The sequence below is a fragment of the Nerophis lumbriciformis genome, linkage group LG37, assembly GCF_033978685.3.
Source record: "Nerophis lumbriciformis linkage group LG37, RoL_Nlum_v2.1, whole genome shotgun sequence".
In the NCBI taxonomy this organism is placed as follows: domain Eukaryota; kingdom Metazoa; phylum Chordata; class Actinopteri; order Syngnathiformes; family Syngnathidae; genus Nerophis; species Nerophis lumbriciformis.
In genome coordinates, this window is record NC_084584.2 from 14,588,014 (window position 1) to 14,610,247 (window position 22,234).

A 22,234-nucleotide genomic window follows, 5' to 3' on the forward strand; every position below is an offset into this window, starting at 1 on the left:
TTTTAATGTAATAAATATTTATTACAGCATATTGGGAAAAACGGTGCCATTTTTTTTGACGGTAAAATTCTGAGCTGACAGGTTTTTTTCATCGTAAAATTTTACCCGAAAAAAAAAATTGTGTACAATTTAATAGAGGATTTGCTTTGATATCATAAATCAAACAGATGTTTAGTTATTCATTTGTACTTAAAAAAAAACAACTTTTAGAATTTATGATATAATATTTGTTGCCAGAGGCGTTCCTGGCTAGATATACGCCCTGGGCGAATCATCGCTTGCCCCCCCACACACTTTACCGCCCCAAAAATAAAAATACTTATCATTTTATTACATGAACCTAAATGCAAAACGGTAACAACATAGAAAAAACAACATAAACAAATGAAATAGAGTACATAAACACCAATGTAAAATGCACAAATCCTTCATCACGGGATCTAATAACCACATTTGAAAAATCCCTTGAGAAAGCTAAAAAAAACCTCCTTTTTAGAGCAGGGGTACCCAAACTACGGCCCACCGGCTGGATCCGGCCCGAGGAAGTCCCAAATTAAAAAAAATAAAAATGTGTTTTTTTTTTTTTTATTTGTCCTTTCTAACACATTTTCTACCGCTTGTTACTTTTGGTGTCTCCTAGCCAAAAATGCATTTTCCCATCGATAACGTGACATCATCGCTCTCGGAATATATATATATATATATATATATATATATATATATGTACAGTAACACTAAATTGGCCCTAGTGTGTGGATGTGAGTGTGAATGTTGTCTGTCTATCTGTGTTGGCCCTGCGATGAGGTGGCGACTTGTCCAGGGTGTACCCCGCCTTCCGCCCGATTGTAGCTGAGATAGGCTCCAGCGCCCCCCGCGACCCCAAAGGGAATAAGCGGTAGAAAATGGATGGATATATATATATATATTAGGGGTGTGGAAAAAATCGATTCGAATTCGAATCGGGATTTTCACGTTGTGCGATTCAGAATCGATTCTCATTTTTTTTAAATCGATTTTATTTTTATTTTATTTTATTTATTTATTTATTTATTTATTTATTTTTTTGATTAATCAATCCAACAAAACAATACACAGCAATACCATAACAATGCAATCCAATTCCAAAACCAAACCCGACCCAGCCACACTCAGGACTGCAATAAACAGAGCAATTGAGAGGAGACACAAACACGACACAGAACAAACCAAAAGTAGTGAAACAAAAATGAATATTATCAACAACAGTATCAATATTAGTTACAATTTCAACATAGCAGGGATTAAAAATCCCTCATTGACATTATCATTAGACATTTATTTTAAAAAAAATTAAAAAAAGAACAATAGTGTCACAGTGGCTTACACTTGCATCGCATCTCATAAGCTTGACAACACACTGTGTCCAATATTTTCACAAAGATAAAATAAGTCATATTTTTGGTTCATTTAATAGTTAAAACAAATTTACACTACTGCAATCAGTTGATAAAACATTGTCCTTTACTTTTATAAAAGCTTTTTACAAAAATCTAATACTCTGCTTGCATGTCAGCAGACTGGGGTAGATCCTGCTGAAATCCTATGTATTGAATGAATAGAGAATTCTTTTGAATCGGGAAAATATCGTTTTTGAATCGAGAATCGCGTTGAATCGAAAAAAAAAAATCGATTTAGAATCGAATCATGACCCCAAGAATCGATATTGAAACGAATCGTGGGACATCCAAAGATTCACAGCCCTAATATATATATATATATATATATATATATACAGTGGGGCAAAAAAGTATTTAGTCAGTCACTGATTGTGCAAGTTCTCCCACTTAAAATGATGACAGAGGCCTGTAATTTTCATCATAGGTACACTTCAACTGTGAGAGACAGAATGTGAAAAAAAATCCAGGAATTCACATTGTAGGAATTTTACAGAATTTATTTGTAAATTATGGTGGAAAATAAGTATTTGGTCACTTCAAGACCAAAGAGCTGTCGAAGGACACCAGGAAAATAATTGTAGACCTGCACCAGACTGTGAAGAGTGAATCTACAATAGGCAAGCAGTTTGGTGTGAAAAAATCAACTGTGGGAGCAATTATCAGAAATTGGAAGACATACAAGACCGCTGATAATCTCCCTCGATCTAGGGCTCCACGCAAGATCTCATCCCATGGAGTCAAAATGATCATGAGAACGGTGAGCAAAAATCCCAGAACCACACGGGGGGACCTGGTGAATGACCTGCAGAGAGCTGGGACCAAAGTGACAGAGGTTACCATCAGTAACACACTACGCCGACAGGGAATCAAATCCTGCAGGGCCAGACGTGTCCCCCTGCTTAAGCCAGTGCATGTCCAGGCCCGTCTGAAGTTTGCCAGAGAGCACATGGATGATACAGCAGAGGGTTGGGAGAATGTCATGTGGTCAGATGAAACCAAAATAGAACTTTTTGGTATAAACTCAACTCGTCGTGTTTGGAGGAAGAAGAATACTGAGTTGCATCCCAAGAACACCATACCTACTGTGAAGCATGGGGGTGGAAACATCATGCTTTAGGGCTGTTTTTCTGCTAAGGGGACAGGCCGACTGATCCGTGTTAAGGAAAGAATGAATGGGGCCATGTATCGTGAGATTTTGAGCCAAAACCTCCTTCCATCAGTGAGAGCTTTGAAGATGAAATGTGGCTGGGTCTTCCAGCATGACAATGATCCCAAACACACCGCCCGGGCAACGAAGGAATGCTCCGTAAGAAGCATTTGAAAGTCCTGGAGTGGCCTAGCCAGTCTCCAGACCTCAACCCCATAGAAAATCTGTGGAGGGAGTTGAAAGTCCGTGTTGTTCGGCGACAGCCCCAAAACATCACTGCTCTCGAGAAGATCTGCATGGAGGAATGGGCCAAAATACCAGCTACTGTGTGTGCAAACCTGGTAAAGACCTATAGTGATCGTTTGACCTCTGTTATTGCCAACAAAGGTTATATTACAAAGTATTGAGTTGAATTTTTGTTATTGACCAAATACTTATTTTCCACCATAATTTACAAATAAATTCTTTACAAATCCTACAATGTGAATTCCTGGATTGTTTTTTCACATTCTGTCTCTCACAGTTGAAGTGTACCTATGATGAAAATTACAGACCTCTGTCATCATTTTAAGTGGGAGAACTTGCACAATTGGTGGCTGACTAAATACTTTTTTGCCCCACTGTATATATATATATATATATATATATATATATATATATATAGCCTGGCCAAATTTTTTTGACCCAATGCGGCCCCCGAGTCAAAAAGTTTATAGGCCCCTGGTTTAGAGCATAAAAAAAAGAATCCCGCAGTAAACTATTTCGTATTTTACACACGAGTTTGGTTTTGCTTCATCCTAATAACATCTGAACAGTTCCAGTTATGATAACACACCAGTCTTGTACATAAAGAAAAAACAGCAGATAATTAACATCATATGAATTTAGTGCTCAGACTGCAGCAGATTTTTCAACGCATGTTTTTCGCCCTGTTCGAGCTGCTTATAAAATGCCATGTCAAAGTATATTAGAAGTTGTTTAAATTAGCATATAGCGTAACAATTCCACAATCAGGAAGTTTGTGTGAACGTGCAACACAAACTAGACCAGCTTGCCTCTGGCTGAAATTTAGCTGCGTGACATGATGCCTTAATTCTTATAGTTGTTTGTTCAGCAAAACTAAAAACCAAATACAGTCGTCTTGTGTGGCTCATAGCAATATATTAGCAAGAGGCCAGCAAGGCCTTCTCAGCTGGCCTAACATAACCAGAAATCATGATCATAATTAAAGATAAAAGTAATTTATAATTTACTTTCCCTAAATATCTCAAAGTATTCATATTCTCTTAATGTCATATTACGCTCCTTCCAGTGCTGTTGTTTTTAGTTGACAGTTTTTATCCAAATAGAATTCAGCTCGCTTATGTTGCCATCAATGTTCCCTCTAAGGTGCGCGCCTGTGCAATTGCGCACTGCTCAAGCGTCCTCTGCGCACGGCAAATCTATGCCACGCACAAAATCAAATAAAAAAATAAGCGCATAACAATTTTTCGACACACGGACACGACAGAGAAAACAGTTTTCGTCATCATTGTTCAAATATTGTAACGTCTGTCGAGACGCTTTGAGGACATGAATTCCATCCATCACTTTACTGAGCAAAACTCTTTATTGTCGGCCATAAACACATCACCAAAACATTAGTAAAAAAAAGTATATCTAGCAAAACTGGTCATTTTCTGCAGTACAAACCAGACCAAAAGCAACTTTGTTATATCAACAGCAGCCGCTCGCTCTTTCTCACTTGCGCCAACACATGCACATATGGCACTTAGCCAGTGATGCGTTTACAGCCACACAAAAAGTCGGACAACTCCAACACCACACATAAAGTGTAATTCCAGGGTCGTTACACTATGATTTACCAATCAAATGTGTGCTTATTCTAGTGTCATTTATTAGGAATCTTAATTTATAAATATTAATCATGAAATGCTGTTAGTATGTTAAATAAATACTAATAAAGATATATTTTTTACAAACAGGAAGTTGCAGGAATGTACAAATGATCCCCTGCTTACATCTCATTGTGCAACATGTGAATGTTTTAATGGGAACTAAATGCAATGTCTGAAAGGGGTACAAATTATTTCCAAAGCAGGACCTCCACTCAGACAAACAATACAAGTACACAGTTCATGAAAAACAATATTTTTTGTTATTGTCATTGTAAGTGGGCCTAAACACTTATATTAGAAAATAATCTCATGGAAATGACTGCTGTCATTTGATTATAATAATAAGAGAATGTTGTCTGTCTAGCTGTGTTGGCCCTGTGATGAGGTGGGGACTTGTCCAGGGTGTACCCCGCCTTCCGCCCGAATGCAACTGAGATAGGCTCCAGCACCCCCTGCGACCTCGAAAGGGACAAGCGGTAGAAAATGGATGGATGGATGGAGATTTAACTTGTTATTTAGTCAGGTTTGGGAGAGGTGTAGCCACAGTGTGCATGTCTGATGTTGCTCACATGGGCTCAACTGAATGCTCAGGGAGTTTTAGCGTTTGCTCACACACATGAAAAATTCAATCAATCAATCAATCAATCTTTATTTATATAGCCCTAAATCACAAGTGTCTCAAAGGGCTGCACAAGCCACAACGACATCCTCGGCACAAAGCCCACACACGGGCAAGGAAAAACTCACCCCAGTGGGACGTCGATGTGAATGACTATGAGAAACCTTGGAGAGGACCGCATATGTGGGTAACCCCCCCCCCCCTCTAGGGGAGACCGAAAGCAATGGATGTCGAGTGGGTCTGACATAATATTGTGAGAGTCCAGTCCATAGTGGATCCAACATAATAGTAAGAGTCCAGTCCATAGTGGGGCCAGCAGGACACCATCCCGAGCGGAGACGGGTCAGCAGCGCAGAGATGTTCCCAGCCGATGCACAGGCGAGCGGTCCACCCCGGGTCCCGACTCTGGACAGCCAGCACTTCATCCATGGCCACCGGACCTGTGCCCCCCCCCCCTCAAGGAAAAGGGGAGCAGAGGAGAAAAGAAAAGAAACGGCAGATCAACTGGTCTAACAGGGGGGCTATTTAAAGGCTAGAGTATACAAATGAGTTTTAAGATGGGACTTAAATGCTTCTACTGAGGTAGCATCTCTAATTGTTACCGGGAGGGCATTCCATAGTACTGGAGCCCGAATAGAAAACGCTCTATAGCCCGCAGACTTTTTTTGGGCTCTGGGAATCACTAATAAGCCGGAGTTCTTTGAACGCAGATTTCTTGCCGGGACATATGGTACAATGCAATCGACAAGATAGGACGGAGCTAGACCGTGTAGTATTTTATACGTAAGTAGTAAAACCTTGAAGTCACATCTTAAGTGCACAGGAAGCCAGTGCAGGTGAGAACATTGGTTGCCATGCTGTACCAAATCTTCCCGGGCCTTCAGAATCAACAATGCAGGCGTCTGTGCACTGTAAGTGAACGGACACATAGAGTTGGTAGACAATTGCGATAGCCAATCAGATCACGAGTTGTTGTCAGTAAGGCCTTCTAGCTGGCCTTACCCTGTGATTGGATACTCATTTGGGAGTGCCAGGTGAGTATCCAATCACAAGTTGCGAAAACAGAAAGTGGCACCGGAACCATATGAACCATAGAAAACCACAGAATACTCACCGGTACAATAATCACGGAGATAAAGTGTTTGCCTTACACCTAGTAATCATACTTGCCAACCTTGAGACCTCCGAATTCGGGAGATTGGGGGGTGGGGGGTGGGCGGGGTTAAGGGGGAGGAGTATAGTTATAGCTAGAATTCACTGAAATGAAAGTATTTCTTATATATATATATATATATATATATATATATATATATATATATATATATATATATATATATATATATATTGTCGGAGGCAGATATTTACATATATCCATATTTAAGTGTTACTTCTTTACTTTCATAGTCATATTACAAAACAGCTAGTGTTCTTCCATTTGTTCTCTTTTGGTTGTCTGCCAGTTTTGAGGCTTGGGAATGTGGGGGAGGAGTCCTCTCTGCTTTTCGTCTCAGGCCGGCTCTAGATAAGAGGCACAATGAGCTTGTGTTAAGGTGAGAGAGAACGAGGGAGGGGGGGAGACAATATAGAAGAGAAGTTTTTCCGTATGTTAGATTAAACCATTTTAGCTGCACTAGTGAAGGCTTGCTGTACTGGATTGGTCTCACGTTTATTTTCAAAGCTTTGAAAATAAATCACAAAATACCCATTCTTTCTGGTGGTCAAAGAACTCAGCTTATGTGTCATCAAAAGAACTTGGGAGTGACCAGCAACTTAAATTCCCTGGGAGGAACATCTAGTCCAAACGCAACAATATATATATATATATATATATATATATATATATATATATATATATTAACCTGGGTTCGATCGAACCCAGGTTAAGAACCACTGCACTAGGGCCAATTTAGTGTTGCCAATCAACCTATCCCCAGGTGCATGTTTTTGGGGGTGGGAGGAAGCCAGAGTACCCGGAGGGAACCCACGCAGTCACAGGAAGAACATGCAAACTCCACACAGAAAGATCCCAAGCGCAGGATCGAACCCAGGACCTTCGTATAGTGAGGCAGACGCACTAACCCCTCTACCACCGTGCTGCCCAAGAATGAATACATTTGATAAAAAAAGAAAAATAAAGTATTTTATTGGCACACATTATTATTCGCGGGCCATGTAAAATTATGTAGTGGGTCAGATCTGGCCCCTGGACCTTGAGTATCACACCTTTGCCTTAAGAGGTCCTCATACCAGACCCCACCTCAACAACCAGCCCCAGTTTAAGCTTAAATTGTCTTACTTTAAATTTGGTCGAAATTAAAATGGTCATGCAACGAGTAAAAAACATGTAAAAAAAACACTTGTGTGCTTTTAGAGTGTTTTTCGTCTCCTTTGTGTCCAATCTGTTTCTGCTGCCCTCCAGTGGTGAAACCTCTGCGCTGCAGGCCTATGGGAACGTACGAATAAAGATTATAATGCAGCATCTACAGCTTATTTCAATAATTATTTAATTAAACTGTTAGAATATCATAGCAAACATACCCCATTAATACTATATTTTATATTATAAAGCTGTAGAAAATAGATGGAATTGCATTGCATTGTATTTACAAACCCCGTTTCCATATGAGTTGGGAAATTGTGTTAGATGTAAATATAAACGGAATACAATGATTTGCAAATCCTTTTCAACCCATATTCAGTTGAATATACTACAAAGACAACATATTTGATGTTCAAACTGATAAACTTTTTTTTTTTTGCAAATAATCATTAACTTTAGAATTTGATGCCAGCAACACGTGACAAAGAAGTTGGGAAAGGTGGCAATACATACTGATAAAGTTGAGGAATGCTCATCAGACACTTATTTGGAACATCCCACAGGTGTGCAGGCTAATTGGGAACAGGTGGGTGCCATGATTGGGTATAAAAACAGCTTCCCAAAAAATGCTCAGTCTTTCACAAGAAAGGATGGTTCGAGGTACACCCCTTTGTCCACAACTGCGTGAGCAAATAGTCAAACAGTTTAAGAACAACGTTTCTCAAAGTGCAATTGCAAGAAATTTAGGGATTTCAACATCTACGGTCCATAATATCATCAAAAGGGTCAGAGAATCTGGAGAAATCACTCCACGTAAGCGGCATGGCCGGAAACCAACATTGAATGACCGTGACCTTCGATCCCTCAGACGGCACTGTATCAAAAACCGACATCAATCGCTAAAGGATATCACCACATGGGCTCAGGAACACTTCAGAAAACCACTGTCACTAAATACAGTTGGTCGCTACATCTGTAAGTGCAAGTTAAAGCTCTACTATGCAAAGCGAAAGCCATTTATCAACAACATCCAGAAACGCCGCCGGCTTCTCTGGGCCCGAGATCATCTAAGATGGACTCATGCAAAGTGGAAAAGTGTTCTGTGGTCTGACGAGTCCACATTTCAAATTGTTTTTGGAAATATTCGACATCGTGTCATCCGGACCAAAGGGCAAGCGAACCATCCAGACTGTTATCGACGCAAAGTTCAAAAGCCAGCATCTGTGATGGTATGGGGGTGCATTAGTGCCCAAGGCATGGCTAACTTACACATCTGTGAAGGCACCATTAATGCTGAAAGGTACATACAGGTTTTGGAACAACATATGCTGCCATCTAAGTGCCGTCTTTTTCATGGACGCCCCTGCTTATTTCAGCAAGACAATGCCAAGCCACATTCAGCACGTGTTACAACAGCGTGGCTTCGTAAAAAAAGAGTGCGGGTACTTTCCTGGCCCGCCTGCAGTCCCGACCTGTCTCCCATCGAAAATGTGTGGCGCATTATGAAGCGTAAAATACGACGGCGGAGACCCCGGACTGTTGAACGACCGAAGCTCTACATAAAACAAGAATGGGAAAGAATTCCACTTTCAAAGCTTCAACAATTAGTATCCTCAGTTCCCAATCGTTTATTGAGTGTTGTTAAAAGAAAAGGTGATGTAACACAGTGGTGAACATGCCCTTTCCCAACTACTTTGGCACGTGTTGCAGCCATGAAATTCTAAGTTAATTATTATTTGCAAAAACTAATTTGAACATCAAATATCTTGTCTTTGTAGTGCATTCAATTGAATATAAGTTGAAAGGGATTTGCAAATCATTGTATTCCGTTTATATTTACATCTAACACAATTTCCCAACTCATATGGAAACGGGGTTTGTATTAGGACACGTAGATGGACTATTTTAACAATCCGTCACAATTAGTCCTGAATATTTTAATTATAACAATATTCTGATGGTGTTGTCCATCACATTTTAATCATATAATAAGAAATAAAACTTAACCTAAATAAAACAGTAACGTAAACAAGTGTATGTTGACGACAACGATGACGTACTTCCGTCTTCGAGCAACTCCCTAAATAAATTGCCCTTTAAAACCACCCGCAGGCCGCGATCGACCAGTTGCAGTTTAAAAGTCTGTAATTTGGACTCTTCGTGGATGTTCTGTTTTCTTAATGGCCATAAAACAACGCATTAAAATAACGGAAATCTGCTTCCCCATCTCCGTCGGGATGAAGCCGCTTCCGGGCAAACATTTGCCAACAGTAAACATGGCGGAGGACCTGCTGGAAACAGTGGACAGACTTCAGTCCCGGTTAATGGAGAGTCCGGAGCCCCGAAAGGTAAAATATTGGTGGATGTAATGCTCTGCGGGTGAATGCGGTGTGAGACAACGACTGTTTCCCATTTTTCGGCCGTTTGTCACCGGAGTCCCAACGGGAACGAAGGCCATAAGCAGGTCCTGGAGTGCTAGCGTAGGGGGTTTGGGGTGATGCGTTCACGTACGACGGGGGATCATATATTTGCAAATGTCGATTAAATATGTTTTCTTCACTTGACGACGACGGACATGGAAAAAAATGCGAATCGAATCAACAACACCAGGCTAAAATATCATGGTCGTTATCCATGGACAATAATTCTATTGACTAATATAAAAGAGATCGACTTGTGTAGTGCTCGTTGTGTAGTGTTTATCTTTTAGTGTATTACTTCGTTACTACACCATATATCGATATACACGTGAAATCAATATTCTGCTCCAAAAATACGTTCACACTATGAAAGTGAACATCATTGTATTGCTGTATATTTGAACACGACATATACATTGTCTCTTATGTGAATAGTTGCCACATTTCCGACGGCACTTGAACGCCGAGTTGTAAACGTCACGATAAATAGAGGCTTTAAACCTGCTCCTTAGCTTGACTTATTTTCATTTTTTAAACTGGTTCGAAACCGATGTCGCGCAGTTGTAAACCACGCTGCTTTCAGACACACGCCGTGTTGGTCAATCCCCTTCGACCACGGCATGTTAAGTTTTGATGTCCGACACCATTCTGGGCCATTGTAGCTTAGCTAGTAGCCAAGTAGCTAGCTTGCTAGCTAGCAACCAGCACACGATGATAGTTCAAACAAACGCAAGAAAAGTGTTGACTTGGTGTCTTTTGCATCGAAACAGGATAATAGACAAATAATTTCAAAACGGTAACATAAGGAGGGTTATCCTTTTGTTCAGGCACAAATATCAAAACAGAGCTTTCTTGGAATTACAGTAGGCACTTCTATCCAAAGTGTGGCCCTGGGGCCATTTGCCGGTCCCAGTTGTTGTTTTAACGGCCCGTGGCACATTTAAAAATTACTATTAATAAAAAATAAACAGTGGAATAAAAGTGCTAATATGTGTAATGTAAGGAAAAAAATGTTGACACTAATAACACAAAGCTGCCAAGCAGGAAGTTTATTTTTCTTTAAAACCGTCATTGCTCAAAAAATCATAAGAACATATAATCGATGGATAGGTTTAAAGCTGATCTAGTGATATATATACATATATATATATATATATATATATATATATATATATATATATATATATATATCAGTGACGTGCGTTGAGGTTCATGGCTGGTGAGGCACTGACTTCATCACAGTCAGATTTACAAACATATGAACCCTAAAGAGTATCGTATTCACCATTTGATTGGCAGCAGTTAACGGGTTATGTTTAAAAGCTCATACCAGCATTCTTCCCTGCTTGGCACTCAGCATCAAGGGTTGGAATTGGGGGTTAAATCACCAACAATTATTCCCGGGCGCGGCGCCGCTGCTGCCCACTGCTCCCCTCACATCCCAGGGGGTGATCAAGGGATGGGTCAAGTGCAGAGGACAAATTTCACCACACCTAGTGTGTGTGTGACAATCATTGGTACTTTAACTTTACACATACAAACTGTAGCACACAAAAAAGCACATTTAATAAAAAAAACGTTATTATGGTCTTACCTTTACTTATAAGTGCGGGAACAGTGGTGTTCGTTTTGGAGGAGTTGTGAATGAATTAAATATGAAATCCGTGCTGCAGTCTGCAGGTGTACCTAATGTTGTGTCCCTGCAGTCGTTCACGGCTCCTCCGGCGCGAGTATTGTTTTTGCACTTTTTGGCTTCTTGTTAAGTGACTTTTTTTGGGTGGATTCGGTCTTGCACGTGGAGGGTTTGGGTGTCGGCCTTGGGTGTCGGCTTTGGTTGGTGTGGCGCTCCCGTCGGGGAGTGCAGTCTGCGGCGGAGGTGCATTAACCGGCACCGGGAGGCGGGATTACGCGAGCCTCACACAGTGCGTCTTCGCAGCAGTTTTATGATTGCTCAGCACAAGAAATACGTTACACACATACAGTTGTTGACAAAATACACTGTACATTATATACCTCAGCTAACTAAACTATGGAAATGTATAATATAATTCATATAGCAATACGGTCTCACTGCACAGCAGACCAGCAGTTAGCCGAGTCCGCAATCCATGGTGAGGCACAATTGAGTGACATGCCTCAACTGGCTGCTGTTCACCCCGTCTCTTCTCAGTATTTGAACGGCAAATGTGAAAATTCAGCGATTTTGAATAAAAATAATCTAAAACTGGTGAAGTTAAATGGAAAATAACTTTATAGTATAATCACTGGATACTTATAACAATTTAATAAATTTTTTTTCTTTTTACATTTTTTTTGGCCTCACCTGCCTCCAGTGACTGCACGTCACTGATATATATACCGGTGTATATATATATATATATATATATATATATATATATATATATATATATATATATATATATATATATATACTGTTGTTCAAATATAATAGTGAATTAAAGCAATGTTTTTATGATGTATTTATCTGTGAATGCTCCAATGTTTCACATTAAATATTCAATTTTGAGAAAGGTTTTGGATATTATGTGTCAAATATCAAAACAGAGCTTTCTTGGAATTACAGTAGGCACTTCTGTTTAGTGATGTCCGATAATGGCTTTTTGCCGATATTCCGATATTGTCCAACTCTTTAATTACCGATACCGACATCAACCGATACCGATATATACAGTCGTGGATTTATCACATTATTATCCCTAATTTGGACAACCATGTATGGTGAAGATAAGGTAAAGATAAAAACATTTTCTTGAATAAAAAAGAAAGTAAAACAATATAAAAACAGTTACATAGAAACTAGTAATGAATGAAAATGAGTAAAATTAACTGTTAAAGGTTAGTACTATTAGTGGACCAGCAGCACGCACAATCATGTGTGCTTACGGACTGTATCCCTTGCAGACTGTATTGATATATATTGATATATAATGTAGGAACCAGAATATTTATAACAGAAGGAATTAACTTAACTTTTGTGTGAATGAGTGTAAATGGGGGGGAGAGTTTTTTTGGGTTGGTGCACTAATTGTAAGTGTATCTTGTGTTTTTTATGTTGATTTAATAAAAACGATTCCGATAATTTCCGATATTACATTTTAAAGCATTTATCGTCCGATAATATTGGCAGGCCGATATTATCGGACATCTCTACTTCTGTCCAAAGTGTGGCTCGTTAAAACAACCCAGCTGTTGTTTTAACGGCCCGTGGCACATTTTAGAAATACTATTAATAAAAAATAAACAGTCAACATTGTTTTCCTTACATTACACATATTACCGCTTTTATTCCACTGTTTATTTTTTAATAATAATTCATAACACAAAGCTGCCATGCAGGAAGTTTTTTTTCTTTAAAACCGTCATTGCTCAAAAAATCATAAAAACGTATAATCGATGGATAGGTTTAAAGCTGATCTAGTGATTTAGGCATTGGAAGTAATAATAATAATACTTTTATATATATTTTTACTGTTGTTCAAATATAATAGTGAATTAAAGCAATGTTTTTATTAGGGATGTCCGATTATATCGGCCGATAAATGCTTTAAAAAATGTAATATCGGAAATTATCGGTATCAGTTTCAAAATAATCGGTATCGGTTTCAAAAAGTAAAATGTATGACTTTTTAAAACGCCCCTATGTACACGGATGTAGGGAGAGGTACAGAGCGCCAATAAACCTTAAAGGCACTTCCTTTGCGTGCCGGCCCAATCACATAATATCTACGGCTTTTCAGACACACAAGTGAATGCAACACATACTTGGTCAATAGCCATACAGGTCACACTGAGGGTGGCCGTATAAATAACTTTAACACTGTTACAAATATGCGCCACACTGTGAGAACCCATACCAAACAAGAATGACAAACACATTTCGGGAGAACATCCTCACCGTAACACAACATAAACACAACAGAACAAATACCCAGAACACCTTGCAGCACTAACTCTTCCGGGACGCTACGATATACACCCCCCGGTACCCTCCACCCCACCCACCTCAACCTCCTCATGTCCCAAATTCCAAGCTGCTGTTTTGAGGCATGTTAAAAAAAATATTGCACTTTGTGACTTCAATAATAAATATGGCAGTGCCAAGTTGGCATTTTTTTCCATAATTTGAGTTGATTTATTTTGGAAAACAAATTTATTAGGCATAATAATGTGTTAATTCCACGACTGTATGTATCGGTATCGGTTGATATCGGAATCGGTAATTAAGATTTGGACAATATCGGAATATCAGATATCATCAAAATCTCTAGTTTTTATGATGTATTCATCTATGAATGCTCCAATGTTTCATATTAAATATTCTATTTTGAGAAAGGTTTTGGATATTTTCTGTCAAATATCAAAACAGAGCTTTTTTGGAATTACAGTAGGCACTTCTATCCAAAGTGTGGCCCGGGGGCCATTTGCCAATCCCAGCTGTTGATTTAACGGGACGTGGCACATTTAAAAAATACTATTAATAAAAAATAAACAGTCAACATTGTTTTCCTTACATTACACATATTAGCACTTTTATTCCACTGTTTATTTTTTTATTAATTTCCATCCATCCACGGATACTAATACAATATAAAACAATGTTGACACTAATAACACAAAGCTGCCATGCAGGAAGTTTTTTTTTCTTTAAAACCATCATTGCTCAAAAAAATCATAAAAACGTATGATTGACGGGTAGGTTTAAAGCTGATCTAGTGATTTAGGCATTGGAAGTAATAATAATAAATATATATATATATATATATATATATATATATATATATATATATATATATATATATATATATATATATATATATATACATACATACTGTTGTTGTTCAAATATAATAGTGAATCAAAAGCAATGTTTTTATGATGTATTTATCTATGAATGCTCCAATGTTTCACATTAAATATTCAATTTTGAGAAAGGTTTTGGATATTTTGTGTTCTTGCCATAAAAACAGGGATTTATTTGGGGAAAAGGGCATAAAACATGAAAACAATAATAACAACTTGTGAAGTTGATCTCTAGATATTTAAGTGTTAAAATGAAAAAAAAAAATATTAGACTTATTTTCAACACTTTAACGACTGAGACCCTATTTGGGTCCCCGGGACTTTTAACAGTCACCAAAATTTAGGAAAGCCCTTCAGTAAATATTGTACTGGTTCAAGCGGTGGAAAATGGACAGTTGGATGGATGGTTTTAAAAAAATGTAAATATTAGAATGTGGAAAAAGTTTCGACAGCCCTGGAATAGGGCTTGTGAAAGTGAACTTGACTGTAAGATAAAGTGGTCCTCACAGCAGAATGTTAACCTTAGAATTCAGTTGCCGAAGACACAAAGATGTGCAGATTGCTGCTTATTAAAATCATTCATGTCCAAAGCATCCTATTTTTTCAAGCATTAGCAACCAGAATGTTCATTTTCCTCTCTCTTTTTCCAGCTCCTAAAGACTCTTAAAAGACTGGGAGAGCTTCCGATGACCGTCGACATCCTGGTGGTAAGCTGTGTTTTGACTCTTGGTTCATACACTACTCACTTTGGGGCGGTATAGCTCGGTTGGTAGAGTGGCTGTGCCAGCAACTTGAGGGTTGCAGGTTCAATCCCCACTTCCGCCATCCTAGTCACTACCGTTGTGTCCTTGGGCAAGACACTTTACCCACCTGCTCCCAGTGCCACCCACACTGGTTTAAATGTAACTTAGATATTGGGTTTTGCTATGTAAAAGCGCTTTGAGTCACTAGAGAAAAGCGCTATATAAATATACCGTATTTTCCGCACTATAAGGCGCACCGGATTATTAGCCGCACCTTCAATGAATGGCATATTTCATAACTTTGTCCACCAATAAGCCGCCCCGGACTATAAGCCGCGCCTACGCTGCGCTAAAGGGAATGTCAAAAAAACAGTCAGATAGGTCAGTCAAACTTTAATAATATATTAAAAACCAGCGTTCTAACAACTCTGTTCACTCCCAAAATGTACGCAAATGTGCAATCACAAACATAGTAAAATTCAAAATAGTGCAGAGCAATAGCAACATAATGTTGCTCGAACGTTAATGTCACAACACACAAAATAAACATAGCGCTCACTTTCTGAAGTTATTCTTCATTCGTAAATCCTTCGTCTTCGGTGTCCGAAGTGAAAAGTTGGGCAAATTTACGATCCACTGGCAGATGTTGGCGTCGTCTGGCGCTGCCTCCTCGTCTTAGTGAAGGTGTGTTCGCCTTCTGTCATCCATTGTTCCCACGCAGTTAGCAGTCTAGCTTCGAATGCCCTGTTGACACCAATATCTAGCGGCTGGAGGTCTTTTGTCAATCCACCCGGAATGACGGCGAGTATTGAATTAAGCGCGTAAGCGTGTCTCTCAATGTGCTGTTATGAGCTAGCAAATATAACAACTACACTACCCAGCATGCAACGATAGTTACGAGCATGCGCGGTAGCCCTGAGAAGCGTTGTATGCTGGCAGTTAGAATGTGGTTATGAGCACGCTGTGAGTAAACGTTGAGAACTCAGTTAACACGCCTCGTCTGCATTATTTATAATTAGACAGACAACACACTTAATAGGAGCCATTTTGGGGTCTTTACATAAACACACAAATGGAAATGAAACGTCACATATCCCAGCATGCACCGCGCGCTTCTTCGTCATCCACTGTTCCCACGCAGTTAGCAGTCTAGCTTCGAATGCCCTGTTGACACCAATATCTAGCGGCTGGAGGTCTTTTGTCAATCCACCCGGAATGACGGCGAGTATTGAATTAAGCGCGTAAGCGTGTCTCTCAATGTGCTGTTATGAGCTAGCAAATATAACAACTACACTACCCAGCATGCAACGATAGTTACGAGCATGCGCGGTAGCCCTGAGAAGCGTTGTATGCTGGCAATTAGAATGTGGTTATGAGCACGCTGTGAGTAAACGTTGAGAACTCAGTTAACACGCCTCGTCTGCATTATTTATAATTAGACAGACAACACACTTAATAGGAGCCATTTTGGGGTCTTTACATAAACACACAAATGGAAATGAAACGTCACATATCCCAGCATGCACCGCGCGCTTCTTCTACGGGGAAAAAAGATGGCGGCTGTTTACCGTAGTTGCGAGACCTAAACTTTATGAAAATGAATCTTAATATTTATCCATATATAAAGCGCACCGGGTTATAAGGCGCACTGTCAGCTTTTGAGAAAATTTGTGGTTTTTAGGTGCGCCTTATAGTGCGGAAAATACGGTAATTCACTTCACTACACTTAAAGTAAATGACATTGGGCTTTCAGGATGAGGCTAAAATGCACTATTGCTGGGTTACAACCACGTGACCTAAAGGCAGTCGCCTTACTTACGTTTTTTTCTTTTGGGGGAGGGCAAACATGTCACTATGGCCAGTTACCAGTGGCTGCACACGTATCAGAGTATCATAAAGGGTAAGACCTAAAAGTGTAACGGTTAATTGATATATGGATTTATATTCCTAAGATTCAACTACCGTATTTTTCGGACTATAAGTCGCATTTTTTTTCATAGTTTGGCCGGGAGTGCGACTTATACTCAGGAGCGACTTATGTGTGAAATTGTTAACACATTACCGTAAAATATCAAATAATACTATTTAGCTCATTCACGTAAGAGACTAGACGTATAAGATTTCATGGGATTTAGCGATTAGGAGTGACAGATTGTTTGGTAAACGTATAGCATGTTCTATATGTTATAGTTATTTGAATGACTCTTACCATAATATGTTACGTTAACATACCAGGCACGTTCTCAGTTGGTTATTTATGCCTCATATAACGTACACTTATTCAGCCTGTTGTTCACTATTCTTTATTTATTTAAAATTGCCTTTCAAATGTCTATTCTTGGTGTTGGATTTTATCAAATACATTTCCCCCAAAAATGCAACTTATACTCGAATGCGACGTATATATGTTTTTTTCTTTCTTTATTATGCATTTTCGGCCAGAGCGATTTATAATCCAAAAAATCCGGTAATTAAAAATATTTTTCACCAATGTCGACTTTTCAAACTATTTGGTCGCAGACACTTTCTGCTACACTTGCAAGTATTTGAAAAAGTTAAAAAGTACGGCGGTACATCATTTCTTTACATCAGGCTGGGTCTTTGTGGACCCAGCCTGATGTAAAGAAATGATGTACCGCCGCATTACGGCCATAAAAGACAAAGTTAGACTGCACAACCCATAGCAGTGACATACTGTATCTTGATATCGCCATACTTTTACATATCACAGAAAGCCGATTAAATCATTAGGCTTGAAAGAAAAGTTATTTGTAAAGAACAAATACAGCTAGCGGAGCATTTTTAGTTAGGTTATTTTGATACTAAACTTTACAACATACGCTCAACAACAACAACTAGGGATGTAAATAGATTTCGAGTTCAGATCCGATACTTTGACTGTTGATTATGGACTTGAATATGTTTTGTAGCGAGTAACGAAAATAGACACATTTTTATAAAGCTTAACCTATTAAACGTAGAATTTGGCTAGTATTATTATAATTCAAATGATGTATCACATTTTTGGTACTGAATTCTAAACATTTTTTTAACAGAACAAAGCCAATCTCCCACTAAGTAATTTTGCAATGTTTAAAGGGGAACATTATCACCAGACCTATGTAAGCGTCAATATATACCTTGATGTTGCAGAAAAAAGACCATATATTTTTTAACCGATTTCCGAACTCTAAATGGGAGAATTTAGGCGAATTAAACGCCTTTCTAATATTCGCTCGCGGAGCGATGACGTCACAACGTGACGTCACATCGGGAAGCAATCCGCCATTTTCTCAAACACCGAGTCAAATCAGCTCTGTTATTTTCAGTTTTTTCGACTGTTTTCCGTACCTTGGAGACATCATGCCTCGTCGGTGTGTTGTCGGAGGGTGTAACAACACGAACAGGGACGGATTCAAGTTGCACCAGTGGCCCAAAGATGCAAAAGTGGCAAGAAATTGGACGTTTGTTCCGCACACTTTACCGACGAAAGCTATGCTACGACAGAGATGGCAAGAATGTGTGGATATCCTGCGACACTCAAAGCAGATGCATTTCCAACGATAAAGTCAAAGAAATCTGCCGCCAGACCCCCATTGAATCTGCCGGAGTGTGTGAGCAATTCAGGGACAAAGGACCTCGCTAGCACGGCAAGCAATGGCGGCAGTTTGTTCCCGCAGACGAGCGAACTAAACCCCCTATCGACCCTAGCTTCGCTGGCCTGCTGACATCAACTCCAAAACTGGACAGATCAACTTTCAGGAAAAGAGCGCGGATGAGGGTATGTCTACAGAATATATTAATTGATGAAAATTGGGCTGTCTGCACTCTCAAAGTGCATGTTGTTGCCAAATGTATTTCATATGCTGTAAACCTAGTTCATAGTTGTTAGTTTCCTTTAATGCCAAACAAACACATACCAATCGTTGGTTAGAATGTGATCGCCGAATTCGTCCTCGCTTTCTCCCGTGTCGCTGGCTGTCGTGTCGTTTTCGTCGGTTTCGCTTGCATATGGTTCAAACCGATATGGCTCAATAGCTTCAGTTTCTTCTTCAATTTCGTTTTCGCTACCTGCCTCCACACTACAACCATCCGTTTCAATACATTCGTAATCTGTTGAATCGCTTAAGCCGCTGAAATCCGAGTCTGAATCCGAGCTAATGTCGCTATAGCTTGCTGTTCTTTCCGCCATGTTTGTTTGTGTTGGCTTCACTATGTGACGTCACAGGAAAATGGACTGGTGGTTAAAATCAGGCACTTTGAAGCTTTTTTTAGGGATATTGCGTGATGGGTAAAATTTTGAAAAAAACTTCGAAAAATATAATAAGCCACTGGGAACTGATTTTTAATGGTTTTTACCATTCTGAAATTGTGATAATGTTCCCCTTTAACACCGACAAAGCAAGTATGCTTGGTAGAAAACGCTCAAAAGTAAAGTAAGGCTTCGCTCTTCCAAAATGCGCTGGCTTGATGCTAATATACATTGAATTTGCCATAGACAGGCTACTACTAGCATTAGGGATTTTACATGGCAATTTAAATGTCTCCAAATTTAGCAATCAAAACTACAGCTAAGATGAATGTTACAATCAAAGAGTTTGTGTGTAATAAGTGCAATACTTACAGTGGAAACAATTTTGAGGGCGCAGCATAACACATTTGGCTTTCTTGAAAAAGCTACTTCCTTGTTGTACAACATACAATAGATGCCCCATACAGTACTGCCAGCTAATGTCTTGGAAGTGTAACTGCCTTGCAAATGAGTATAACATGTAATAAGAAAACCAGATATAACAACTGGACAGCACAGTTATCATAATCAGCTCATTTTTAAATGTTTCCTAAAAAAATTAGAGGGTTAAGGTTAGGTTTAGAGTTAAGTACGGAATATCAATTCCCAGGTCCCAGGAGTTGGTGTCGTATTGGTTCAAATGTGAGCAGTACCCATCAATAACAACAAGAAAAAGAATACCAATCTAATCACTTGAGTATCGTTTATATACTGATACTATGATAAGTATAAAAAGTATCGACATCTGGATCGATCACCCCTTCTTTACTTACGAAGCTTTAGCGGTTTGCTTCTTATGTCGTCCTGCTCGGTGTGTGTTTGTAGCATGCTTAACCATTCCTTTTCCTCTAGTCCTCATGTACTTTGAAGAAACGTTGTTTATTTTCCGCCATTATGGTAAGAATTAGTATCTTTTACTGTGGATAGACGACACGTGTGTACTCTGCATGTGTGTAAAAAGGAATACGGAAATGTATTAAAAGTTTGTACCTGATAGTACATCCCTTTTTTGGAGGAATTTTTCATGCAAGTACAATCTTTAGCCATGTAAAAACACTGGGACACAGCTGCGTTCAAAATGGGCAATCACCGATCAGTTAAAAGAAAGGCAAATATCCTCCCCCGTGGGCAAATTCTGCTCTACCTGACGAGAACGACAGGTTCAGCAGGAACCACTTTTCTCTGCATTTTTTGGTCGTTCTTCTTGACGTTTTTCCACCTTATCTTATTTTTCATTTCGTATTCATTTTATTTATTTATTAGGACAATTACAATATGCATAAAAGCAGAGATGCTTGTACCGGACTGTAGCTTAGTAGCTCATTTCCATCTCTAGTCCTAAGGGGGAGGGACAAAGTGAATACAGTGCAAGTTAAAACACTATTCAAATGCATCATACAAATATCATACATGCTAGGGATGGGCGATATGGCCTTTTATTAATATCTCGATATTTTCAAGCCATGTCACGATACACGATATATATCTCGATATTTTGCCTTAGCCTTGAATGAACACTTGATGCATATAATCACAGCAGTATGATGATTCTATGTGTCTACATTAAAACATTCTTCTTCATACTGCATTAATATATGCTACTTTTAAACTTTCATGCAGAGAGGGAAACCACAACTAAGTCAATTGAGCAAAAGTGTATTTATTAAACAGTTATTAAGCAGTGGCACAAACATTCATGTCATTTCAAAACCGAAAGTACAAAATTGTCAGACATTTTAAAACAAGCTATGAGTGCACTTTTGTGCATGATGTCACTAAGATGACATTTCAAAACAACACTAAATTAAAGTGCACTTTTTGTACAGAACGCCACTACAATAGTTTACAAAAAATTAAGTGCACTTTTGTGCATGATGTCACACAAGATATTTCAATAACTGTCAAATAAAAATGAGCTGCATAATAGGAAATTAAATAGTGTATGTCCTTCGCTATGTGGTAGGTTACTGTGGACATTATCTCATTCTGTTGTTGACAAATTATTTCATACGGTGTTGATGTGGAAATGGTTGCCTCGGCATTTTGTTGGTGTGGCACCGAACGGAGATGTTGACATGCGGAGTTTCAAGCACTCTTCATTCTCTAGCGGGTGACTTTTCAAATGATGCTACAAATTAGCAGTAGGTGCTACTTTTTGTAACAACGCTTTTGCCGCATACTTGTTCGACATATTCCCGCTTGAAGCCAAACCACCACCAGTCGATGGACCCCGTGCTGTTTTTCTTAGGAATGAGTTCTTCCTTCATTTTTTTTACCAGATTCGCACTTTCTCTCTCTCGTATTACCACTCGCACCACTCCGCATTAGCATCGCAGCTAATGTTACCCATGCTGCTACCTCTCTGCTCAGCGAGGGCGTATGACGCGACAGTATGTGACGTATGTAAGAAGGTGCGCTTGTTTTACGTCTCTGTGAGAAGGAGAGACAAGAAAGAGTGAGAAATGCCTATAGTGTAATGCCCGCAGCTAAAAGCAACTGCGTGAGAACGTATACTCGAGTCATTTTCTATATCGCACAG

At 39.1% G+C, this 22,234-nt stretch overlaps 1 protein-coding gene across 2 annotated transcripts in view; it reads left to right on the forward strand.

Annotated features, from left to right (window-relative positions):
- eloa (elongin A) overlaps window positions 1–22,234 on the forward strand; it is a 69,819-nt gene that overhangs the window by 20,816 nt on the left and 26,769 nt on the right. The window contains exons 1-2 of one of the 2 annotated variants that reach the window (XM_061931333.1): window positions 9,529–9,768; window positions 15,312–15,368. In XM_061931333.1, coding sequence (XP_061787317.1) covers window positions 9,601–9,768; window positions 15,312–15,368 — 225 coding nt within the window. In that variant the 5' untranslated portion in view covers window positions 9,529–9,600. Of the gene's footprint in view, window positions 1–9,528; window positions 9,769–15,311; window positions 15,369–22,234 lie in introns of those variants that run through there. The other variant, XM_061931335.2, reaches the window with a different exon arrangement.